Source organism: Myripristis murdjan, chromosome 4 (assembly GCF_902150065.1).
Source record: "Myripristis murdjan chromosome 4, fMyrMur1.1, whole genome shotgun sequence".
NCBI lineage: Eukaryota > Metazoa > Chordata > Actinopteri > Holocentriformes > Holocentridae > Myripristis > Myripristis murdjan.
In genome coordinates this window covers 19,391,920-19,417,654 of record NC_043983.1, presented here as the reverse complement: position 1 = coordinate 19,417,654, position 25,735 = coordinate 19,391,920, and the positions used below count along the sequence as shown (strand labels likewise).

At 39.1% G+C, this 25,735-nt stretch overlaps 1 protein-coding gene across 2 annotated transcripts in view; it reads left to right on the top strand.

Moving 5' to 3' along the window:
- The window catches only part of rab6ba (RAB6B, member RAS oncogene family a), a 63,950-nt gene that overhangs the window by 4,620 nt on the left and 33,595 nt on the right, over positions 1 to 25,735 (top strand). The window contains exons 1-2 of one of the 2 annotated variants that reach the window (XM_030050123.1): positions 17,837 to 18,072; positions 21,539 to 21,597. In XM_030050123.1, the coding sequence (XP_029905983.1) occupies positions 21,568 to 21,597 (30 nt within the window). In that variant the 5' untranslated portion in view covers positions 17,837 to 18,072; positions 21,539 to 21,567. Of the gene's footprint in view, positions 1 to 17,836; positions 18,073 to 21,538; positions 21,598 to 25,735 lie in introns of those variants that run through there. The other variant, XM_030050122.1, reaches the window with a different exon arrangement.

Here is a 25,735-nt window from a genome sequence, read left to right as displayed (position 1 = left end):
TTCAAACCATTTAGAAAAGGGGTGGCATCAACAGGTGCTGACAGAAAGTCATAGCAGGTGATTGGATCAAGCATCTGTCTATCATTAGCTAAATCATCCAATCCCACAAACAAACCACTGTTGTAGTATGAGAGCAGAGCACTGATGCTAAGCAAACAGCAGCAACTGTGAATGTGTACAAACATATTGGTAAACATATTGCTGTTTTGTAAGGAAAATCTACACTGATGTCTTGTTTGTGTTTTTTTTTTTTTTTTTTAATGATACAATGAATTATAACCTCTTGCTGTCATTACCAGCTAAAGCAATGGCTGTAAAAGGGGCTCTGATTGGCTTCCAGTAATGCTTTGGTGGTGTGCGGTCAGATGGTTTTACTAGTCAAATCAAAATGAACAGGCGACATCACCCTGCTGGTCAGGTTAGGTCTTCCCTTTAAAGCTGTCATATTTGAAATTTAGTACCATTGAATCACAAGACAGATTCTGTGCTTCCATTTTGGGTTTGTCTTCTGGAAGAGTAGTAAGGTCATACATTTCTTGGCACCAAGGTTAATAGCCAGTCTTGAGCACAAGACATTTAACTTGTGAGGGCTGGTTGTTTGGATATGAATTAAGCCTCTGACATGAATTCAGCCTAGCAATAAGCTGAAGCTCAAAACTTTCCACCAAGGGAGATTTCCACTGAAAATCAAATTTTAGTCTAGTACCAGGCTTAATCTGTGTCCAGGCAACCAGCCCATGGTGTTTGCACAGAAGTGACATAAGGTGTTTCCTTCTCTAAACTTGTATACGATGGATATCTGGCATGATATTCTTTTCTTTCTTAGGTATTCTGAGGTAAAAGAATCAACTAATGTCAGTGATGTGGGAGCTCCAGATAAAGTGAGTGGAAGTTTAACCTTTCATGCAGGCAGAATGTTAAATGAGCTGTCAGGAAGTCTCTCCTCCTGGATGCTTCTTTGGGCGCCCTCTACACTGCCTGTACAAAGGAGGCTTGCTATAGATTTCCTGGACAAAGCCGAGGGCTTTAAGCTGGCAAATCAGCTGTTTTCAAGTCTGTGTGCCCACGCTCACTGCGGAAGCAATATTTTGCCAGCTCTAGCCTCTGAGCAATCAACCGGGTTATTGTTAGAGCACCGCAGATTACTAGTGCTCTGCATTTTCTTATTTATTGGGTCATAAATGTTTTGCCATAGTGAAGTTTTGAAGAGGGCAGTACTGCATGGTACTTTCTAAAAGCCAATTGTTTGGAGGTAATCCCCTGTTGCATGCTTCATTTCACCTCAGACAAACAAATGGGAATACATTTGGTAGATGCATCAGCATGTCTGCCATGAGATTCTGCTCGCTGAATCTAGATACTATCTTCCATTTTTCACTGCATAGAGATTGCCATCACATGAAATAGCGCTGGCTTCAAAATAATGCTGAATCACCGGACAAATATGCTATAAAGTAGGTTTTGGTTGGTTGTCTAGTGCATCAATCATTGTGTCTCCAGGCAACGGCTTTCTGAGCAAATGAAACTCTGGGTTTTGGCTTGGCTGGACACGGAGCAACTGACACATTCCTCCCTGAGTCCATAAACCACAGATACAGCTCCTACATATTTATTCAGTGATGTAGCACTCCCCGCTAATGCTCCAACTTTTCAATTGAAATTGTATATTGTAAATCAGCATTTAAAAGCAATTGCTAAAACCCTAATGCAAAAAATAAAATACAGTATATCAATATTCTAGACAGGTAACTAATGCACAAATAAATTAATCCAAGTAAGGACTGTAATTTGATTGTCTAAACTTTTTGCAGGTGGTTTAGGAAAATCAAATTCTAGGCTAGTTTGTAATTGATGTAATTGCATTTGTGAATATGTGTGGCTTTAGGCTTGCCTAGGCAAAGACACGTCAAGTTTGATTTGAAGCCGATGGTGAAAAACTGCTTCTGGAACTTGATGTAGACAGTGTGCACACATTATGCATGCACCCATTTCCACACACAGTTTGAGATAAATATTCAATGATGGGAATATTTTACCAGCGTGAATCAGAGGGGATTTGAGATGAAAAAGGTTGAGAACTGCTTTCTTAGCAGTGCTGCGATTTTAATATCAGGCATAAATGTAGAAAAATTGTAATGGCGTTGCATCTGGACATAATCCAGATGTAGTTTATGTCCGGTTTAGAGTTTGCCTCAGTGATGCATGAGCCTTGTGATCCTTTTGGTGCTCTTCTGCCTCAAGTGATACATGCATTTATTGTTGGCTGTAGTCCAAACATATTGATGAGACAAGTAGGTGGCTGGATGTGAAACTGGTGTGTAGGACAGGGTATAGAGAACTGACTCTGAGTTTGAACTGGTTCCAAATTAACAAATTCATTAAGATCCGCAACTTTTGGTTCTGCTTATTGGTTTGTGTAACAAATTTGGTTGTGCATGTTTGCTGTAGATGGCACCTGCTGAGTGTACAGGACATGTGCTTGCAGTGTTGGCGTGCAGAGCAAATCAAGCCTCCATAGCTAGTGTTGATGGTTAAAGCTCAGGTAAACAGAGGTGAAAATAGGCTGGTACTATTCACCACTTTCTACCACTAAAAGATTCGGTGCTAGTGCACAGTATGAGGAACTGCCTGCCAACAGTCCCCTGCAGCCTCAACATGTGATTGCATTTCCAGCAAGAAAACACATCTACCAGGTCAACAAAACTAACAGCAAGCTAGGCTACTTATTTCTACTAATTGCTTATCTAGGGTTCCAGTGTTTTTGCCGAGAATAGACCTGTTTGTTTTTAATCCATGACGGAGATTAGCTGTGTATTTTTATGATTGCAAATAGAATTGCTGTAAATTCTGTATGAATTCTGGATCTAACAGTAGTTATGTTATGTGTGTGTAATTTGTTTCATTATTATTTATTTCATTTATTTATTTCAAGATTTATTCACACTCACGAATACTAAACTATTTGAGACGATGGGAACATCTTGTGAATCCCTTTTTAGGGTTGGTTGATCCTCAGATAACTACATAACTTCAATAACTTAATTACGTACCTAACAGACTTTGATGTTTCAGACTGTTAGGTTTCTTTTCTTCTATTTTTGTTAATTTATCTTTAAACCACCTTGTATTTTCAGCCAACAGTATCACATCCCTCTGAACCTTCTTCCTCTCATCTGTAGCTGTGTTGCTATTCTTCTTTGAAGATTAGCCTTTTGTAATGGGATATAGTTTAGTTATCCCTCATTCTTTTCATTTGCCCAGTTTTACTCTTCTTCTCTCTTGCATTTTAATGAGACTCACATGCATGTTTGTTTTGTCTTATCTGTTCCAGCTCCCTGAACCTCTAAATAATGGCTTGTTAATCTGGATTGTGCCTCTGCTCTGTGGTCAGAATCATTTCATTAGTCAGCTTGTCAAGTAATTATCCTGTATTATGTTTGCTTAATATTTTGATTTAAATCTTGGTGTAAAATAGGTCATTTCAAAACTGTCTGGCAGTCTTATAGTAACAATTATTTAAAACTCGTGGCCCCAATATCAGCACCTAAGATTGTGCAACACCAGTGGAGACTGAAGCAAAGTGACGTTGGCCAAATCTAGGGCTAGGTGATAAGGATAAAATCAAATATCACAATATCTTTCACTGAACACCTCCATATCCATACTGTGACAATACTGCAGGAATGACTATTGGTGCTCTCACAGAATATTTATACACAAGACATATTGATAAGCAATCAGTAGTAATGTGAATATGATGACCAAACAGGTAGAGGCTGCAATACGGTTATAACACCTCTTAATACTATATCATGATATTAACATTACAGTATCTAACATCCTAGATCAGGGGTGTCAAACTCGTGCCATGGAGGGCCGAGACGCTGCAGGGTTTCATTCCAACCGAAAACTCCACCAGGTGATTTCACTGATTAGTCCCTCCTCTCTGCTTGGAGGTGGGGTGATCAGTGAAATCACCTGGTGGAATTTTCGGTTGGAATGAAAACCTGCAGCCTCTCGGCCCTCCATGGCACGAGTTTGACACCCCTGTCCTAGATGATATCTAGTCTCATATCACAGTAACAATGTTATATCAATATATCACCCCCAGCCCGAGCATTGCCCACCTCACCTTCGTTTTTTTTTTTTTTTTAATGTTTAAAAGCACTTCTGAGGGAACTAGCCTAACTACATGTAACTAATTATCTATCTGCTACAAATCACATCACAAAATGATATAATACCTTACACAACCAAATAAAACACAAGGAAACAAAATCACAACAAATTAGCATGTTTAAAAGACAAAATGGACCGATATAATAAAACTTGCAAAGAAACCCATATTAGGAAAAAAAAAAATGAAGGAAACCTTGCGTGGGCCAGTTCAAAGGGATCTGCAAGCAGAACAACTGAATGTGTGAATGGGCAGTAAGTGCCAGGACAAAACAATAAAATGGACAATAACAGCTTGAGCATTGAAATGATAACTGACATTAAAATTTCTTCATCCAATCATTTCAGTCCCCAGCTGAGCCAAATTACCTGATAAAGATGGAAATCTTGCACTTAGGGACTGAACATAATGACTCGGCCAACCGTGTAATCAAAACATTTAATGAAAATAGGCTTATATCATATTAGAAAGTATCACGCTAGAAAATGTTTGCAATTTCAACAAGTGATTTCATGAATCACTAAAGCCTGAAATGCATTAACCCGTTCCAACACAACATTGGCTTGGACTACAGGAAAATACTGAATATATAAAAATCCTTTTCTTATTTTAGATTTAGCTAGCCTACGGATCATAATACTTCAGGAAATTATTCTGTGGATAATTGTTTCTGTAAGTCCAATTTGTAGACCTCCATACAAAATACTTCCCTTGAGTTTTAAGATGAAATATTTCCGCACTGGATGTTCTTCAGTCAGCATATAGAAAGTGCATTGGGCCATTACCTTGTTACTCCCTTCAGTTGGTGCTTAATATGGTGGTAAGGCTTTTCATAGAATTATATTTCATAATTTGTTCCATATTTCATCATTAGTTTGAAATCCCATGCTACACAATGGAACATCAGGACAGTAGGACTAATCATAGAGATTTGACACTAAATTTGATATGCACATAATAAACACATTTGAAAGAAAATGCAGTGAGAGACTGAGCAGTGGCTTAATGCATGCTTTGGACTGCTGTTATGTGTTGGCAACTGTATCAGCACTTCTTTTAGGAAACAGCTTCTCCAAATAACAAATGCTCTATCATGCAATGACTAATGATCTGCATTAGCTTTGGGAAGCAGAGTGTTGCCATTTTCCTCTCTCTGCCCATCGTGTTTCATCCAACAATTTGCAAACATTTTTTTTCTTTAAACAATCATGCTGAGTCTGTATGGGAAGATTAGAGTGTTTATGTAAGTTAATGTGTATGTGCAGGTGGGTGGCGAGTGTGGTACATAAACCTTGAATAAATTAATAAAAAAAGAAAAGAAAAGAAACAACAACAAAAAAGGAAAACATTTCAACAAACAGAATTCACCATACTGGTGTTTGAAATGTTTTTATGATAATGACAATGATTTTAAAAAAATCAAAACTTGTGTGATGCTCTCTGGAGAGCCTCGGGGTACTAAGGGTGTAGCTGATGAAGCTTGGTAAGCATTGCAGGTTTAGAGCCTGGTAGAGTCGGTCACAGTGCTTGACAGGTGAGCTCTCTTGTGCTGCTGACCTCTGTCCCTGGTCTGAACCTTCACTGGCTCCCTGTCAGCATGAGAGGTGCCTGAGTCTGTGAGCTCCACAGCCACACCAAGATACCACATTTAGTGAACTAAAGCAGTGGTTATTGTTCAGGAGTTAAATGAAAAGATGCTGTCATTGGGAAAACATGGGGTTGAATCGAGAATAAGACCTGCCTTCATAATATATTTTCTCTTGAAACCTCCCTGTCTCCTAAAATCTGCTTTTCCAACATCGCTCATGTTTGACTAAAGCTGAATCCTTAAATGTGGCCAGGCCAGCGAGCTGTGAGGTAAATAGAGTTAGCAGCTGGTAGGATTTCCCCGACTGAGGGATTGAAGATAGGCTGTCGATATTGACTTGACAGAAGCTTGATGTGTGTGTGTATCTGTTTGTGTGTGTGTGTGTGTGTGTGTGTGTGTGTGTGTGTGTGTGTGTGTGTGTGTGTGTGTGTGTGTGTGTGTGCATGACAGCAGGGACATTGAAGTCTCTGGGAGTCCTAGTTACCTACCTGGCACAGCAGCTTTCTCACTTTAACACGGGGTAATCTAGCTGCATCCAAACATAACTGGTCATCTCTTTCATTTCACATCTCATTGCATCCTCCCAGTGAGTGTGCTTCTTCTGTGATGGATTGGGGGAAACAGCACCCTGACAGCTTTGATCTGCTATTGATCGACTCAGCTGCCCATTAATGGTGGGTAATTGATCATAAGTCCCAGTCCCAGCAACTAGCCAGCCTCTCCCCTGCATCCATGGATTTTGGGCAAGCACAGATGTCCTGAAGTAGGCATGCAATTTCTCAACCTGGCAGACTGATACGGGCATTTTTATGAACTATATGGAAGAGCCTGGTCCCATGTCACAACCCTGCAGCTGCATATACTAAATCTATAGGTTTTTGCTGCTTTTAAGTCATAAATAGCTCAAATATGTTGTGTGTTATGAAATTGTTCCCTGCAAAGACAGCAGTTATCTGCACAGAGGAGTTCTATTAGGTGCATCATACTACTGGGATAAATTATACAGTCCACACATTGAAAGGGAATTTTGGATGCATCGTCCAAAATTAACTTTTTGGCTTACTTGGTAGATCGAAAAAAAAAAAAAAATACCAGCCAGTCAGATTTTTACTGGCCAAAAATAATAAATTGCTTTTTACTAGTAAACTTTTTACTAAATTTGCTATTATTACTATTGACCATGTCATCTTGGTCTTATATGTGATTTCTCAATTAATTAACAGTAGTGTGCAGTAATAACATGAACACTGACTATATGCAGAAATATTAATTAAACAGTTTCAACAGTGTAACATATCTGAATTAATAAATCCAGTGGTATCCACCTTCTAAGTACAAGAAGGATAATTTATTTTGGAGCTTAAGGGGTTTCCACATTTAAAGGAGCACCACTGTATCACCATATCTCACAAAATTTCCTTGATGATAGTGTCAGTGGATGAGACGAGGAGGAGATGCTAGCACTGGCCATGTCTGTTTGCTTTGTCTTTCCTGGGTGCTCCACTCCCGTAATCAGTCTCCACATAGCTGTGTTTTTTTTCAACTGCTAACAAACATACATTTAGTTAAATTTTAGTTTGTTTTGTTTTCAATATGAACAGGTGTGTTTTCTGAGTGTGAAGGGGTGCACTCAAGCCCCAGTCCTGCAGGAGTATAATTCAGCCAGGGAATACCAAGCAGAGTGGCACTAGCTGTATACATATGCTGCACAGCTGACTGGGTGTGTTCCCAGAGGCCCATGGGAAAGCACTGCTTCACTTACACACTGTGCCCAGACTAAAACAGGATTGCAAATTTGTCTGCTGCAACAGGCAGTGATGTAGAGAAACTCTGATTCAGTCTATCCCCCACCATGCACCCATAGAAGTATCTTACCCAGTTTAGTCAGATAGAGTTGTGGCAAAGTATTGCCTCTGATTTTGTGTCTTAGAAATAGGATTGGGTTTGTAAATGTGGATTTTTTTTTTTTTTTTTTTTTTTTTTTTGCTATGGACCAACAGAGAGTGACAGACAGAGAGACAGACTGGGGAAGACTTATTGTGTGTATGACAGACAACAAAGAGAGGGGGAAAGAAAGACTGAGAGAGAAAGAGAGAGCATCCAATCTTAAACAGAATCCCATTTGCTTGAACAGCTGAACAGCTCAGTGAATAAAATCCCTGCTGTGAAGGATGGCTGTCTTTTACCCAGTGTGGGACGTGCCACTCCACTGAGTTCAGCAGGTCTCCATCAGTATTTACTCCCCAGATGAGCCCTCATCATGGGGCTGCTTCTGCCTGAATTCAGCCTGCTGAGGCCCTCACTTCACTTGCACACAGGCACATAGGCACATGTAATTAACAACCAATTTCTTTTCAGTTTTAATAAGATTACAGAGACAGAGGCATATGTCTGCTCGAAGTTGTGTGACACTCAGTGGATCTTGATGTGACAGATGTGGATGTGTACTTCAGGTGCAATGATCAGGGGCGCCGTATATGGGGGAAAAGTTAGGACAATTCCAAGGGCCCTTGCCTGACAGGGGCCCCAAAAAATAGGTAAAAACTAATATAAAATTATTAAACTATCATCAGAGTAAATACATTTTTTTTTTTCATGGGGACCAAAATTCCTGGCAGCGCCCCTGGCAATGATTGATGCTGGCCACAACCACACCCACTGATAATTTATTCCTCCTCATTGCTGCAGCAACACTTCTAATCACAAAATTGACAAAAATCTGTTGATCCCACCAAAGCAAGCAAGCTTGTCCCATGAACTTATGCCATTCCTTTTTTAAACGTTTATTTGGACAGAGACAGCACACAGCAAAACATATGTCTTAAAAATAATAAGAGATGATAAGTTGTGCTATCCCATATTTAGCTAACAGCAAGCATCATCTGTACTTTGGCAGGTAGGCATTAATGACACACTACAAAAGAGACTGAAATACACAGTTAAACTAAACTTGTACCTTAATTCGTGAAATAGGGCTCTAAAAATGCTGTTTTAATGCCACCATCACCTCCCGCATAGTAACAGTTATGGGTTTCTTGTTTTTTCCTGTATATAATGGTGCAGTTTAAAAATGGATGTGGCTGGATCCAACCTCAGCTCAGTTCCAGGCAGCATTAATCAAAACACTTTGAGATGAAAGGAGTAGAGTGCAGGAGGGTCAGTGCCCTGATGAGATATATATGTTGACACATGCCACTGTAAAGAATAGAGTGTCCCATGTAGATGTTAATGTAAGGACCATACAGAGGCTCCTGAAAGGATTTGTAGAGTGGAGGCGAGCTAAACCTTTGTCACTCCGGTTTAACATAGTAAGAAACTACTATGAAGAAACTAACTCAGTGGACAAAGGGATGAATCACTACTAAATGACTTGCAGAGAAACAGGTGCTACACATGCCCTGGAGCCACAACACAACCTACAGTAATATGACTCATGATGTCATTCACAGGGCAGCTATATATATGGAGAGAGAGAGAGAGAGAGAGAGAGAGAGAGAGAGAGAGAGAGAGAGTTCATACATTTGTTTCTGCTCTGTTTGTAATCAGATCTTGAGTTTTTCTGCCCAACTAGATCTCTTTGTAGTGTTCATCATGTCGAGATATTTAGATACAGCAGGAGACATTTCATTTTTCTACAGACTCAGGTCCTTGCTTTCATCTGTTTCCTCTCTGGGACCTGAATTATTGTTTAGGTGAAAACTGTTTTTAAGCATTCTCTCAGCCGTGGGACAAATCCCAGGACCTTTAGCCCTTCAAATCTAGCCAATCTAAGCACAATGGCTACAGTGTTCAGTTTATCCTGACTGTGGACCATACATTCAAAGTGAAAGGCAATAAACAGGCAACTTTGAAACACAAACAAAAAATGACTTGTACACTTTGCCTACTTGCAAAGACACAGCAATTTTTAGCCATATTTCTCAACATTTATTCTTACCTCTAATATCAAAATCAAATTGCGTTCCCATGTGGTTTAGCTTATCCCAGTTAAAAATGTAAGTAATGGGGGTTTCATTGTAATTAAGGTCAATACACTGTGTGTGTTTAGTTATTCCTTTGTGTTTATGGGGTAAAGATTTTGCAGTGAATAACGTATTGACACGATAATGACCATCTGCAAATACTGACAGACCTCTGGCACCAATTATGTTCTATAATTATTTGGCAGACTTGAGGAGATGGAGTACAGCCGTCAATAATCACCATCCATGTGAGATCCTCACTTACAGTAATGACTAAGCTGAAAAACTAAAATTAGCTGCTATTCACTCCATCAAACAAATAACCATTAAACTGGACAATTTTAGCCTCATATTTGTTCACTTTACATGGATCATTATATGCAACTCAATATTTATTTCATTCACATAAGCAGAAAATATGTCAAATCAGTTGAGTCATTCCTAGTTCATTATTGCGATAGGTGGAAGATGTGCAATATGCACCAGTTCAAATCAGGAATCAATGGACTGACAGTGAGCCAATGAACTCATACAGACAAGTGACAAAGGAAAAAACAGCATGAAGGTAGCTCTGTGCTGGTACTTGTTTTTCCTCTAAAGGCAAACGAAGGGAAATGCACTTTAAAGGTGAAGAAAAAAAACAGTGTTCTGAATTTCTTTGTAATGCAACACGCTGATGATCGAAATCCTCGTTGACACAGCAAAGGTTTTGTTGAATATATCGAGTAATCATTACAGCCCTAGCTGGATCAAATAATCTATTTGTGGTGTGCATGTAATTTCACAATTGACCATTTGTCTTCTCAGTGAGAGAAACCAGAGTCTGCATTTTTACATTTACCTCATTTATCAGCATTTAGTTAACAGAAAGGACTGCTGATTTTGCATACCAGATAGCTTTATGCATTATTTAATTTTCTAGGGACCCATTGTGACTCCTGGGAGGAAGATGGAAAGAAACTGGGCTGCAAAATGTGGGCTTGTGTGATACAGATATTTGCATTTGAAGAATTTTACAAGTTTCCATTAAAATTAATGAAAATCATGCGCTAATTGTACTTCTGTTTCACGCATAGGCATTGGTGTCTGGTGATAGAAAATGAGAACTTGGCATATATCCTAGAAGGACATAGTGATAACCATTGAAAGTTAATGTGTAGGGCATCACATTATTATCTGTATGTACAAATTAAATTAACCCTACATTTCAGTTGTGGGGAGCATGGGGACTTATGTTTGAATATTTTTATAGTTTCTCAGATGCCATATTAACAGTTACCTTGATCATATATGACTTCTAAATGAATGTCCAGTTGTTTCGTAGGGATATTTCTTCAGTGGAAATGTCCAGCAGCCTTGTTTTGGCCTCCAGCCTATCTACAGTGTTACATTTTGGGCCTCCAGCCCAGTGTGTTAGAGATATTTTGGACTCCATATCTCTGCTGGACGGGCAGCTTGGGAAGTTGGACTTGTCAGGTGGAAGCTTTGTTATCATTTTCAAATGAATGTGCATATATTTAGTTGGGGGTTTGTAGACAAATTAGCCTGGAAGTCCAGTGTACTTGCAGTTCACTATTTTTGTCAGACCAAATGCATATTTTATCATTTTGTCCATGATCAATTTTGCAAACACTTTTTGTGGTAAATTAAAAATCTGAGAGACTAACATTTCAAACATATTGCACAATTTCTGTCTAGATTTAAGAATTTGCTTTTGGTGGCTCAAGACAGATCTTTCTCAGTTTGCATTATTCAACAGTGTGGTGAACAGTAAATTTGAATGATGCTGTTAAGGCCATAGATGACCAAGAGATTGATTTATTTATCACTTTTTATTCAACACAGTTTTATATAGAGATTTAGTAGGTTCAGTATTTCTTACATGAAGTGGCCAATTTTAACTGCACTTCTGATATTTCAAGATGTTTATTGTAATTGTGATTTTTCATCTGCTACATTCAACACTAAGAACGTGCCGTGTCTAATAACAGAAATAATAAAGCAAATGTCTAATATAGGAAATGAAAGCAGCAACCGAAAGGAGAGTGCTGCTTTCATTTCTGCAGCCTCCCAGCAGCTCTTTGCCCAGAAAGAATGGAATCTAATTTAAACATTAAAACGTCAAGCTGGCCTCTCTCAAGCCCTCTGGCCTCAAATGGCAGACATATGACTTCTATCTCCCCTCCCAAGGCAATTGCAACCACCGCAAGAGTCATATTTTTCAGAACTAGTGTCACACCTTGGTGGATATGTCACAGCATGTGCAGTGTGTGTGTATGTGTGTGTGTGTTTCTGTTGCTTTTAGTCAAGTAAAATGCCTCATTAGACTGCATAAGAGCTGAAATGGCTTTTGAGTGCTTGATTTGTGCAGGGGCGCTTCATCCTTTGTTGGGTTTGAAAGCACGCTCATCCATTATTCAGAAGTATTGGTAAATGGATGTGTCCTGGTAAGAGTTCATCATATTGTATTTGTGCCATAGACACAATCCATGTCACACACATTGTTAAACAATCAGTGGGACACAGTGCAATAAAAGAGATGCATTCTTTGTTATATCATAATTATTCTCCTCATATTATGGTCATGTAATTCCAATTAGTTAATTTTTCTTAAACCGTAAGTTTTCTCTTTCTAATATCCATGTAACATTAAGTGGAATAGAAATGGGTGAACGACTTGCTGCTTTAGCTCCAAACATTTTTTTTAACTGAAAAAAAAAAAATCTTCATTGCAAAAAAATGATGAAGAGGAAGTCAAAACTCCCAAGTATTTTGAACAAGTTGTGACAAGGGGTCTTTGCAAATTAGTTGGTTTATTCATGTTTTCATCTTATCGCTGGTCAGATCAGTCTTGTGACGCAGAAAGAAAAGAATAGGCAGCTGTATATCACCAAGTCTAGAGTCAGTCTGTTTGGGCTTCTGGCTGAGACGCTGTCTGATCAAATACCCAGACCGGCTGAGAAACTGTAGGTGGGGAAATGAATAAATAAGACTTTCCTGTTCCACTGAAAAGCCCTTGAGCAAGGCACTTAACTCCCAACTGCTTCAGTGGAGATGCTCACTCAGCAAAGTCTCTGACTGATGAGCAGCTGTCAAGTGTTAGTACAATGAGGGTGTTGCTGGAAAACAGGAAGGGTGCATGTCAACTTTCCCTAGATAAATAAAAACGGAATAAATTAAAATAGATCAAATGTAGCCGCAAACGGCAATTTTAGGGATCCAGCCACCATCTCAGTTTAGCCGACAGTGAGTTACAAGAGAAGAATTAGAAATCTTATTTAATTTGTTGGGATGTAAGGACAAGCAGTGTTAAAATTGTCAGTCCACTGTCTATCAGGAGAAAGTTAGATAACTAACATTGCAGTCTAATAATGAAGTCAGGCCATTGATCAAGATAAGAACTCAGGTTTAATGTAGTTTGAAAATGGGACAAGGTGAGATTTGCACCATTGATCTTCTGGTTCAGAGACAAATAACTATCCCAGTGAACTAATGCTGCTTTTCCCTGGCTGCTCTGGAGTTTGGCTCTGAACACCAGTGGACAACATTTGATATTTGGCATCTAAAGACTTACTCTATTGCTTTTGGTAACACCTCAGTGAATACAGTCAAATAATGAGGTTGGAGGAGACCACTAATCAAAAGAGGATGTCATATTTGAAGCTTTCTGAAAGTGGGATATAACTATAACTGTGTCATTCTGAAGCATATATTCTTCCACTCTTTCATTAAAGCCACATCAGCTCCACTTATGAGACAGACAGATTTATGCTTATTGCAAACAAACAGGTATTTGACCTGTTTCGCATTTTTCGTTTTACTTTGCTTTTGACTAACTTTCTAGTGAGCTAGCTAGCTAGTAACCGTTGCAAGTGATCAGCCAGGCTGCTGATAAGGTCGTTAGGAGGAGGAGGAGGAGGCAGGTGTTTTGTGGTGCTGATAGCACAGGAAATTGAAGTGCACGCTGGGATTTGTAGCATCTGCATTGTGGCAATATGGAAACGGGCCAGTATCAATAGAAAATCAAAAATCATCTTGTGGGCTGGATATAATTGTGCCATGGTCCATGGGGCTTGAATTTGACATATGTCATCAAAAGAATCTCTGTTTGAGTTATGGTAACATTTGAACAATGCCTTGTTCAGATTTATAAGTTAACTAGTTTTGCATATTTTGAAAACTATAAAGTGACAGACTTCTGAATTGACCCTAGGTTGCAGTGAGGCAAACTTTGTCACATATCAGTGGATGTGCTGCAAACTGTAGGTTCTCAAGGACGTACAGTGTAATTTTAATAATTTTTAAGATTTCATTTTATTTTATTAGCCTATTATTTTTTTTTTTAAGTTTTGACTGCAATTTTGATTTCACTTTCACTATCCATGACCAGATTTTCCACGATCAACTGGAAATGGCCCAACAACATGGACAATGTTAACTACAAATGCCTGCAGCTTATTTCCTAAATATAAACTTATTACTGTTATAACACCACCTGTAGTTGGAACTGGAAGTGCAATTAGATGTTACTCAGTCAAATCAGTTAATAGTCTATAAGATAGAATCAAAAAATCTTTTAAGTGAAAGATTCACACACCTAATGACTACCTTTGAAAATAAGGTGTTGTATACTTACTTTTTTTTTTTTTTTTTTTAGCTCAGAATTGGCTAGTCTGTCTTTTTTTTCTATTCATGGAAAGTAGTGATTATAAATAATGTGTCAAAAGTAGTGATGAAATTAGAGGCCCTGTCAAGTTTAATCAGAGCACAATTTTAACAGTGCTGTTAAAGGTGGCACTTCCTTTGGATTTCTTAATGTGTGTATATTTCATTAATTTAAACTGAAGCTAATACATTTGGGGGCCATCTGCTGCATGGCATTTCCCTGTTAGGGATCTGTATGTCAGCTGCTATGACTATGAATAAATAAGTTCACAGATGCAAGAGTCAATATCCCACCCACTGCTGTGTCTCCTCTCCAGGTTTCTGTGCTCTCCCTCCTCACCAAGCAGTCATAAATATCCACTTAAATTTTTTTTTCTATTCGTTCTTTTGTTGATAAATATTGGATGTCATAGTGCAATGTGCAGTGTGCCTCGCTCCCATCCCTGTGTCATGTGAAGGCAAGGGATGCCAGCACCATTTTATTTTTATCCATCTCCTTGTGAGTGGGAGTTGAGCCCAGGAAAAGCATCCCTAAGATCTGATTGGCTCCCATGTGCCCAAGGGTATTCCATGAGGCCTGTCGCCAAGTGACCACTCAGGACTGGGTTTACCTGGCTGCTTGGCACACACACAGCAGTAATTACTCAGCTTTTTGCAAAATGTGTTGGTTCAAAAGTGTATTATTATAGGTGAGGGGACTTAAGAGGATGAGAAAACATCCCTTTTTCCAGTCCATACATCAGTAGCCATCTGAAGGGAAGTTCTTTTAAGAAATTGGAGGCAGGACAGGACAGGACACTCAATTATGGTTGGACTAAAGGGTGTAAATCTGCATGATATATCATTTAAATTAATTTCATTTACTCAACAAGCTTGAAGAGAAGACAATGTGATAAGAATGCATGGAAACGTTACAGGGTAAATTGAACTGAGCTCAGGAGTCAAGCATAATTAATTTGCTTTCCTGAGCAAAGCTAAGTTTAAATTGAGGTGTCAGTCGGAGAAAGTTTTATGCACATACTTATTAACAGACCTTAATAGCATGGTATATTCCTATGAATTTACACATGTAGACTGAAACATCTTAATTATCTACTCATTTTTGAAAAGCAAGTAATTTATTGCACCTGTAACTTACTCCCAGGTCTGTGATCAAAGCTTGCACTTGCTCAAAATGTTCTCAGTTCAGTTTATCCAAGTTCTTCATCGCTTTAGGAAGTTGTTATAATCAAAGGTTGTCTTGGAAAAACTCTAAATCTGCTGTTACATGCACACACACACACACACACACACACACACACACACAAACACACAAACACACACACTCACACATACAAATTAAAATATTGTGTTAGCACTGACAAACATCAGCTCATACAAATTTTTAAATTGTGTCAGCTGCCAGCAAGACCCTGAAATACTTGCGTAATAAATGCGTAGTAAATGACATTTTTTCCGAGGATGACAACAGTTGCCTATTTTAGACCAAAATTTAGATATATGGTCACCAGGTAAAACAATTGGCTTCCCAAATGTGGACCCATTGTCACTCTCGTTCCTTCAGGCATCTGTGTAAAACTTGTAGCCTCAAGTATCTGCTGTCAAAAAATAGCTTGTTACTTACAGAGAGAGATGCTGAAATAAAGCCCTGTAAAATTGTTCACATTTCCACTGCTAAAATCCATGCCAAAACATGGATCATACAGCCAGGATTTTATCTCTGGGGCTTCTTCGCAAAGGGCTTCTTATGATGTAATGTTGGGACAGGAGATAGATAATAACTGGACTAATGAAAGCCATGCCCATTGGTTGGTGAGGTAAACAGAGTTGGGCCATGAATAAAAACTGTGGTGCAGCCCTTTTGATTCTGGCCTCAAAACTGTGTGAGATATCTGTATTAAAGGGACATTTTCTTCGGCAGAACCAGCTACGAGTAACTGTCATATTTCTGAGATATTAAGAAATAATAACATAGGGTAGCATTCTTTCAATATTGATCATAAAGAAGAATTAGTTATTAATACTTTGTTCAGAGGACGGAGCAGAATCCCCAACCAGTGCACCTCGCAGTTACTGTTCACAAAATATCAGGAGGGGGTCTGCTCTGAAATGAGCCCCACTGTTTGCGCCCTTTAACGTGCCATGAAATTGCACTGTGAACTTGTAAGGAGTGCCTTGATCAGGTGTCTCCTGGCTGTACACGGTAGACTCCTGGTGGTGAAAAGTGCGGGTGCTGCAGCAGCAGGTGCTCCTCTCTTTCTGTTACTGTAATTGGCCCTCGTGTTGCTAACTTGCACCGCAAAGTCTTTGAAGCATCACACAGCGCACAGTCTTCATTAAAACACAAGCTGTAATTGGAAATCCACAAGGCAGGAATCCCCTATCCATGCTCTTTTTATTAAGCTGTCTATAAATTGACTACATAATGGATCAGCAGTGTGAGGCCAGCTGAGGTTGTGTTCAGTGGTGGTGCTACACATCTGCTAAATGTTATCAGCAGTGATAGTGTGTCTGGTTGGTTCATTTTGATGTTCTGCACTGTGTGGACCGGAGGCATATGCATCACTGAGGATGGAAAAAGTCTTTCTTCAGCTGTTAAATACAGACAGCATTGAGTTTGTCCTGCGTGGCATCGTTTTCAAGGAAATAAGAAAAATGTAATAGACATAGAGAGCTGCTCACTTCTAAAACAATCTAGATTTTTTTTTTTTTATGATAGATAAGACAACAAAGCAATAAGGCTGTGGGTTACATCAATGAGTTTCCCGTACAGATATTTGTACTATTGATGTACAAATGAAGAAAATAATTCCTCTAAGGCTGGAACAACAGACCTCTTCTCACTTACAGCCCTGTCAGATGGTACTTTCTATTTCTATGCCAGTTCAGCATGTGGAGTTCATTTTACTGCAAGTCTAAACAGATGACAGTGTCCTTGTGCTCACATACTGTACGGTGGTCCATTAGTACATTAATGATTTAAATGCCTTATATAACTCTGCTGTAAATTCATCCTCTCTAACCCCTACTGCAGCTACATAACAGAATAAAACACTCCTGGAAAAATAGCCCAGTCAGTTTAGTTTTGGGTAAAAACTATGGTTTACCTAAAACATCATTATGAATCTCCAAAATAACCATACACTGCAGCATACAAGTAAAACAAAGTGCACTGTTGCACCCATTCCAAAACATAAAGCAGACTTGTAGCTAAATAAAGCTAAATTGACAGTCTTCCAAATGCATGCATCCTTTTTCAAAGACGTGCTCTGAAGTGGCAGTGCTAACAAATCACAACAAACAATGTAGCACCCCGTCCCTCCACAGTCCAGACACGCACTAATTATGGTAGCACAAGAGGAGCTCATTAGCATATGCATTTTGAGGTCTTCCTTTGAATCTGTTGGCAGATTACAGCTTAGATGGGCTGTTTTCGCAACAACCCTGCTGGCACTTTATTCATAGCTGCAGGTTAGCTTGGATGGTGAGCTGCTTCACCGCGCCATAAATGGAGGTGGTTTGGAGGTTTTAGAAAAATATTGGTGTGCTTCTGGTACGGGGAGGGACATGCCGATTGATCTTCCTTTGCGAATAGGGGACAGCTTTTTCCGATCATTTGGACTTTCTAGGGTGGCTGTTTACTCAAGAGGACCTTGTTACTTTTTCTGTGTCTGATGAAGGCAAGTACACTCTCAACATTAATTAGACTTAAACGGCAGGCAGTAAGTGTCAGACCCTGAAATAAAAAGAATGTTATTCAATAGCCCAGATGTCAAGATGAGACAATTTTGCACAGGCAGCCTTGGGGTGTTTGGAATCAGTTGGATAACACTGTCATTAAATGTTTCATCATTGCTTTCACAGCATACATAAACACAAGTCAACATCTATAAAGTGCAGTTTTACACTGAAACAATAGATGTGCTCTTTTGAGGATCAGTGCATGACAACAGTGGGGGGAATAGTCATTACTGCTGGCCTTGGTGCAACTGTTGTATTTTTGATAAGCACCAACTGAGCTGCCCTTTCCTCTTGGCTATTAAATGTCTTCATGTCTCATCTAAATCTAATCAAAATTATGTTTTGCACAGCTCTTTCACTACTGTTTGATCATGTTCGCTTAACTATTAACTCATAGACAGAGGATTTTAATTGTGGTTGAAGTTGAGTTAGCTGATAATTGTCCTTTTGAAATGTAAAAAGTTACAGTAGCATGCTTACAAGCTTTGTAAACCGTGCCTCTGTTGTGAGTGTAAAGAGGCAGTTGCTTTTTTTCCTGCTGCTGTGTTCGATTCAAGTTTGATCGCTTGAATTCAGTTATATCCTAACATAAATCTGCTGATAAATGTCAGTGGAAGAGAGGATGACAACTTCATGGGGGAAACTGAAATTGAGGAGCTTATTGTGAGAAATAATAAAAAATCTGACTCTGTATTCATTTCTTTTTTTGCTTTGCAGAAAACTTACTAAATAATTGCAGCCATGAGCATACCTAAGCTTCCCTTTTCAACCATGATAATTAATTTAAAACAAACAGACCTGGAGACATTATCCACGGCCTGACTGAAGATATTGATAAAAGCTGAATAGCACATTGAATTGTGATTCATCCTTTAAGGAGGAAGCTAGGTTTGAATGTGACATGTTTTGGAGCCCTATAATGGTTTTGTTTGACACATGAGCTTATGTAATTCATTATCCATTTCACACAAACTCAAACAAAAGCAAAGTCTGCAATAATGAAGGTGCGTTATTACAGGCTTTCTTTTTGTTCGAGTTTTCCTCAATGTTGAATGAATTCAGGTGCCCTTCAGGATTACTTACCGTTCTTTATGTAGACTCAAGAAGCTGCTTTAGTTCAACATAGAGATGAAGAGCTGCTTTCTGTCCCTGTCTTTTGAAGCATGGAGAGCGCTGTTGCTTAGTGGTTGAGGGGGATGAGTCAGCAGCGAGGATGTTGGGTGAAACTCTCCATCCTAATGTTCTCCCTGAATGTCCTTCTCTCTCATGATGTTAACCACTGAACCACTGGAGGCTCTTCATTCAACGCCTTTTTGTACTCTGAGCTGTATCTCCTCCCAAAGATGATAAATAATATTCATTACTGGTGTATGTGTACAACAGGATTTAGGCAAATGTGAGCTTCTGTTTTGCCTTCAAGTTGTGTTTATTTTACTGATTTTTTGTCAGAGGACAGCGCACGGTGCACACACCTAAAATGTGGAGTGTACTAGACTATAAATGATGCAGTTTCAACAGAACATGACTGAATTACTCAAACATATTAAATTGGTTGGCATGTGTGGATAAAGTAGGACACCTCTTAAGCTAAATAAGCTACTGTATATGATATATTCATGAATTAGCAGGAGATAATAATCATAGTCAGTGGGATATGCATTAGATTGTGTGTTGCAGATATGGGAACACAATGGGAGGGCACAATGAATGTAATTTGTCTGCCTGATAAAACTTTTTCTATAAAGAGATGCTGTATAACTGCAACTGGTTGCAGTTATACATTGGACAAACAACAAATTAGCAAATAGTTTTTATTTGGCTTATGTGCAGGCTTGTCCATTATGGTCTCTCATTTTTGCTGAGCAGCCCTCGAGGAACTGGCAGTATCAGTCGTTCTCTTGGCCCCGTTTGATGGTGCTCTTGGCACTCACTGAACTTTGGATTAGATTTTCCAGCCAGTGGTCTTATACTGTAATTATACAAATTGGTATTATTAAATGTAATAACAAATACTAACACAAACATAAATATAATATCACTGTTTCATAGTGAGTTTACGCATGCTCTATAATGGAGCTGAAAGTGCAAGGCTTTCCTTTATTAGAGGTAATAATTTGCTGCAAGGATTGTTATGGAACCGTGTAAAACATAAGTGTCAAGCAACTTGTCTTCCTAATTGCAAGTCAGGGGGGATTTTAGTTCCACTTGCTAAACAGAGTGCACTATTATGCCCTGCTTCAATCCTTAATAAATTCCTTTGCTGAATTTCTACAAAGCTATGCTTATGATTGATGTGATTATGAGGGATTATTTTTACATGACTTTATAATCTCACCTTTGTGAATTTTTGGACTCTAAGCAATTTAATGTTTAATACAAGCAAAAGTATTTCTTCTCAGCAGTGTCCCCAAGGCAAAATAATTTGAGATGGGAGTCTCAAATTGCTCAGTGAAAGTCAACTTGGGGATCCAGAACATGAAAAAGTTTGAAAATACCTGTTTTAAGTAATGAAAAAAATCTGCCCACCTACAGATTTATCAGCTCATTGATGAATCTGACTGACAACTGATGTGTTATAAGTAGGTAGTGACATGGAGCAGTTAAGAACATGGTCAAAAACAATTTTACTTGTTTTACTTTGTTTTACCTTACTAAATGCCATTAAGGCTGCACGTTGGTTTGTTGGGCCATATACCGTGCTTCTTATACATGCTTTCACTTGGTGACATAATCTGTTGGCATGGTAGCATTTCCTGCAAGAACTTTCAAGCTCTAGCTGGGGTTTTGGTGGTGGTGGGTGGGGAGAGTTATTAATTTTGCATGAATTTCTCAGTCAAGCCACTCCGTACTCCTTGTTAAGGCAGCCCACCTTGGCTGCAAAGGGCTGCGAGGAACGCTGCATGGCACCACCTCTCAGTCACGACAGCCCATGAGGCCTGTATCAATGACACTGAAGATCTACTGCAGATGTCTTTCTTTATGCCATAATTGTAGCTGTGTTACAATGTCTGTTAAGGAATGGTACCTGGGAAATCACTATTGAGGATGTTTCACAGAAAACGTCCTTGAACTGTCCCTCAGGTGTTCCACTGACAAATAATTTACAATTTCTATGCGTCTCCCTGTCTCCCCGTGTAATTTGTTAAATAGGAAATTTCACATGAGTGTTTTGGGAATAGACGTAATGCCAGCAGCCGCAGCACTGTAATTACATCTGGACCTGATGTCATTGATGACCCTCTGGTCACCCTCACACCCAGTAATGAGCTCCCTTGGTAACAGTCACAGCCATGGCAGCAACCATAATCGACACTCCCCCTGCCACATTGATTGAATATTTGAACGCAGTAGGTTGATGCTGCTTGTCTCTCATTTTGTCTTTTCTGTCTTTTTGTTCTCTTGCAGTTGGAAAGACGTCTTTGATCACACGGTTCATGTATGACAGCTTTGACAACACATATCAGGTAGGTTCTGAATTGTGTCTCTGTCAGTTGATAAGTGCTCGTGTGCTGTGGGCCCCCCCTGCCCCCATAGCGAGACATACATCCGTATGAAAAGAAATCCATTTTGAGGAAATGAAGTGACTTTCAATCAAAATTTTTCTGCTCACATCTGAATGTGTTGGATTGTCACGTTTTAAATTGTTTCATCAAAGCCGCACTTTGTGAGTGGGACATAGGTGAAATAAGTGCTACTATTGTATATGTATATATCCGTGCCTATGTGTGTGTGTATAAGGGTGGGGCGCTATACCTGACAAAAAAACAGACACCTTTGAACTGAGTAAGATCAAGAGCAATGTGACCCCTCAGGCTACTGCTATTTCTAGGCCCTGTAAGTTCTTCACTGCAGCCTTATCTCATCCCTCATCCTAAACCGAGGATATTACTTATGTTGCTACCATACTTACAGGGGTCTTTGCAAGCTTCTGCAACCCCATAAAGACCTTTAATAAAACTACAGGATTATTGCTTCCTAAGCAAAAAAAAAAAAAAAATGTACGTAGGTATATAGTAATAAAAAAGGAATTAAAAAGAAATCTCACAAAGCCATTCCTGCATTCCCACACATATGTAAATTGTGTGTGTGTATGTATGTGTGTGTGTGTGTGTGTGTGTGTGTGTGTGTGTGTGTGTGTGTGGGTGGGTGGGTGGGTGGGTGGTTGGGTGTCTTTAATCTTTTGGTACCTCAATTGGCCATTATTGAGGAAATTATCCTGTGCAATGTGCAAGAAGTATAAGGAAGGTAGTTTAGGAAGCTCTTTTCACTGAGCCTAATTGCATCTGTGTGCAATGATACGAAAGGTTAGGAGTCTGTGAGAGATAACTTCATTCTTCTGGTAAGCCGAACTTCAGCTGAACTTAAGTAGAAAGAAAGATCTCTCATGTTTCTCACGTTTTCTTTCTAGGTGTATCATTTCTGTCTCACTGAGTATACCAAAATGGAGTGTGTGGCTTGCATATTTTGTGACTAAAATTTAGGTTAAAACAATATAAGAACATCTTTGCTGTCTTCAAGGATGTCGACAAAAACAAATACTACCTCAGGTCTCCATTTGAAGGTATTATGTGCTTTAGGAGTACTGCTGTTCTTATCACCATGAAGACTATTTTATTGCTTTAGGCAGAGCACCCAGTTTGGAAACACTGAGGAGCACACTCTCCTCTTGTATTTTTGTTGTCTTGCCTGTAACCTGTGAAACATCCCAGCTGAACTACTGTGTTAGCTAGCTTTTACTGGAATAATGAATGAAGCAGTTGCTGCAACCAGTTGTGAGTTTTTTCCAACATGCAGGCCAGGTGGGTGGACCAAAAAGGCTTGGCACATACTGCTTTGGGGCAAATACCGGAAATATCACATTTTCATAAAGTATTCTGACCCTTTGTCATGACACTTGAGATACAGATGCCTCTTGTTTCAGCTGATCATCTCTGAGCTGGTCACATGATTTAGAAAGATTCACACTTGTCTTAAGTCCCGCAATCCACAGTTCATGTCAGTTTAAAAATGAAGCCATGAATTGCAAGGAACTCTCTGTAGACCCTCAGCATACTTATTGTGTTTTTTACAACTAGGCTTTTGATACGTAATATAGTAGTGAGGCATTTCAGCTGAACTCAGTACCATGTAGGTACCAAATTTCAAAGCTCAGCCCTACAAATAATATTTTTAAGACTGTCCAGTGGCTGTAATGGAGGCTTTTTTTCATGAGGAGTGAGAGTTCTTGAGAGTTTGGTAAGGCTCTTTTTATCCTGTTTGCCTGTTATAATGATGATATTATAATGATAAAGAGAGGTCTGTGCCTGTGGTGTCTGATATTTGTTGGATATCACCAATTTGAAACTAACTAATCACTGTCATATCCGTAGCTGTTAATGTCGCAGATTGAGGGGCAATGCGCTTTAAATTGATTGGCAGGTGAGGGGATGTTGCAAATTCAAACATGAGAACTAGTCAAAAATAATGCTCAAATTATGAGTGAATACTGCCAAATGAATGGAGGCGATCCAGACTAGTAATGAGAGCTCTTTGGTGTCCCACATGGTTGACATCAGCCAGGCTAGATCTGGGGAAGGGTATAAAAAAAAAAAATCGCTAAAGCTTTGGAAGTTTGTGCGAGCACAGTGTTCTCCATCATTGTAAAATGTAAGAAGTTTTGAACGATCAAGACTGTTGTTGAGCTGATCATCCAACTAAACCGGACAAGAAGGGCCTCGGTCAGGACCTGCCAGAAAGACAACCATCTCTGCCACTCTCCATCAGGCATGTCTCAGTGATAAAGAGGCTAGATGTAATCTGCTCCTCAGTCAAAAGCATATGTACTGTGTGTTAACCGGGCTAACACCATCACTACATCCCTGCCATCCCATGGGGAGTCTTCTCAGTGGCAGAGGCTTGAGGGGGACTTAGGGAATGATGAACTTAGGCAAAACTTCACCTTTTAGCTCAACAACCCGCACACAGATGAAACAGCACTGGAGTGGCTGTGGGACAAGTCTCCTCATGTCCTTAACTGTCACAGGCAAAGCCCAGACTTGAGCACCAGTGAAACTGTGGAGAGTGCCCTGAAGATCACGGTTCACTGATACTCACCATCTAATCTGACAGGGTTTGAGAGGATCTGCAATGAAGAGTTAGAGAAACTTTTCAAATCCATGAGAGCAAAGCTGGTAGAAACATGCTCAAGAAAACTTGAAGCTGCAACCACCGCCAAAGGTGCTTTTACAAAGTAATGAATAAAGTGTGTGAAGTCTATGTTAATGAGATCTTTCTTTTTTTTTTTTTTATTCTCAATACATTTGCAAAAATTTCTGAAGACATTTTTTGGGTATAATTTTTTAGGTTGATGGCAAAAAAAACTTACTTTTAATATAAAAAAAAATGCCTAGAACAAAAAAAAAAAAGGTAATGGTTTCTGAATACCTTCTAAAGCTACTGTGTTATTGTTGCATAATCCAGTTTGTGGAGCTGTCTTGTAACTTTTTTTAATCTCCACAACATGTCAGAACACTTAAGTTAATTTCACAAAATTTTCTGAGACTGTGTTAGCTTGTTGGTCTCATTGGTTGTATCTGATCTTTAATATTACTATAATTGCTCCTGCTAATGGCTTTTTTACCCCAGCCCTGTTATTCATCAATAAACCATTCACAAGAAAAGCCGTTTCTTGTTATAGTCTATAAATAACCTTCAACATTACTTTAAAGGAATCTGTGCATAAATGAGTCTATACATGATCATCAGGCACATCGTGTACCGTCCTGCCTTAGTTTCTAGACAGCTTGCTAGCAAAGCTAACAGCTGGCAAGCATGTTGTTAGTGCTATTTTTCAGTTGTTTATAATACTGTCATGATAAAAAAATGTGACTTGCACAGCCCTGGCTGAACCACATTTTTTGTGTGTGCCAGTGTCTCTATTTTAATTTTAGCTTTCACTTACAAATATGAATGAGTCAGAAAAAAATTACATCAAGTGAAGACTGGCCAGAAGGCCCAGTGGAGTTTATAATGTTATTACTCCTCTTAGTCTTTCTAAAGCCTGGGACATGGGGCGTCAGTCCCATAAGCCCATGTGTTAATCTTGATCTGCCATTGAAACATCAACAGAGTCCCTTAAGATTTCCTCTGCTTTTGATCCACGCCCTGCCTTCTTCTCGCCCCTTTGTGCTTCTTTTTACCTCTACTTTAATTTTTTTTTTGTTATATTTTCATAGAATCAAGATTTCCTTTCAATAACCAGGAACGGGAGATTGTTTCAAAGCATGGACAACATAAAAAGGCAGTTTTTTGTATCTTGCTGTTTGTATTTGCTACACATAAAATGAAAATTGTGGGAAAAATTCTTCAGTATTTATTCAATTAATACTGTTTGAAACTTGAAAGACTTATTATCAGTGTCCTTAGAGCTTTGGCTGAAATAGTACAAAATCATGCTTTCTTTAGCCTTACTGCGTCTTGCTAACCCCAAAGAGAAACCATTCTTCGATGTTCACACAAATACTGTGCTGTGCTGTAATGAGATTTGGATGGTGCATTGTTTGTGGATTAAATGGTTTGTCATTGCTCGGTGACGCTGTGCTTTCACAATTGCCACTGTATCCT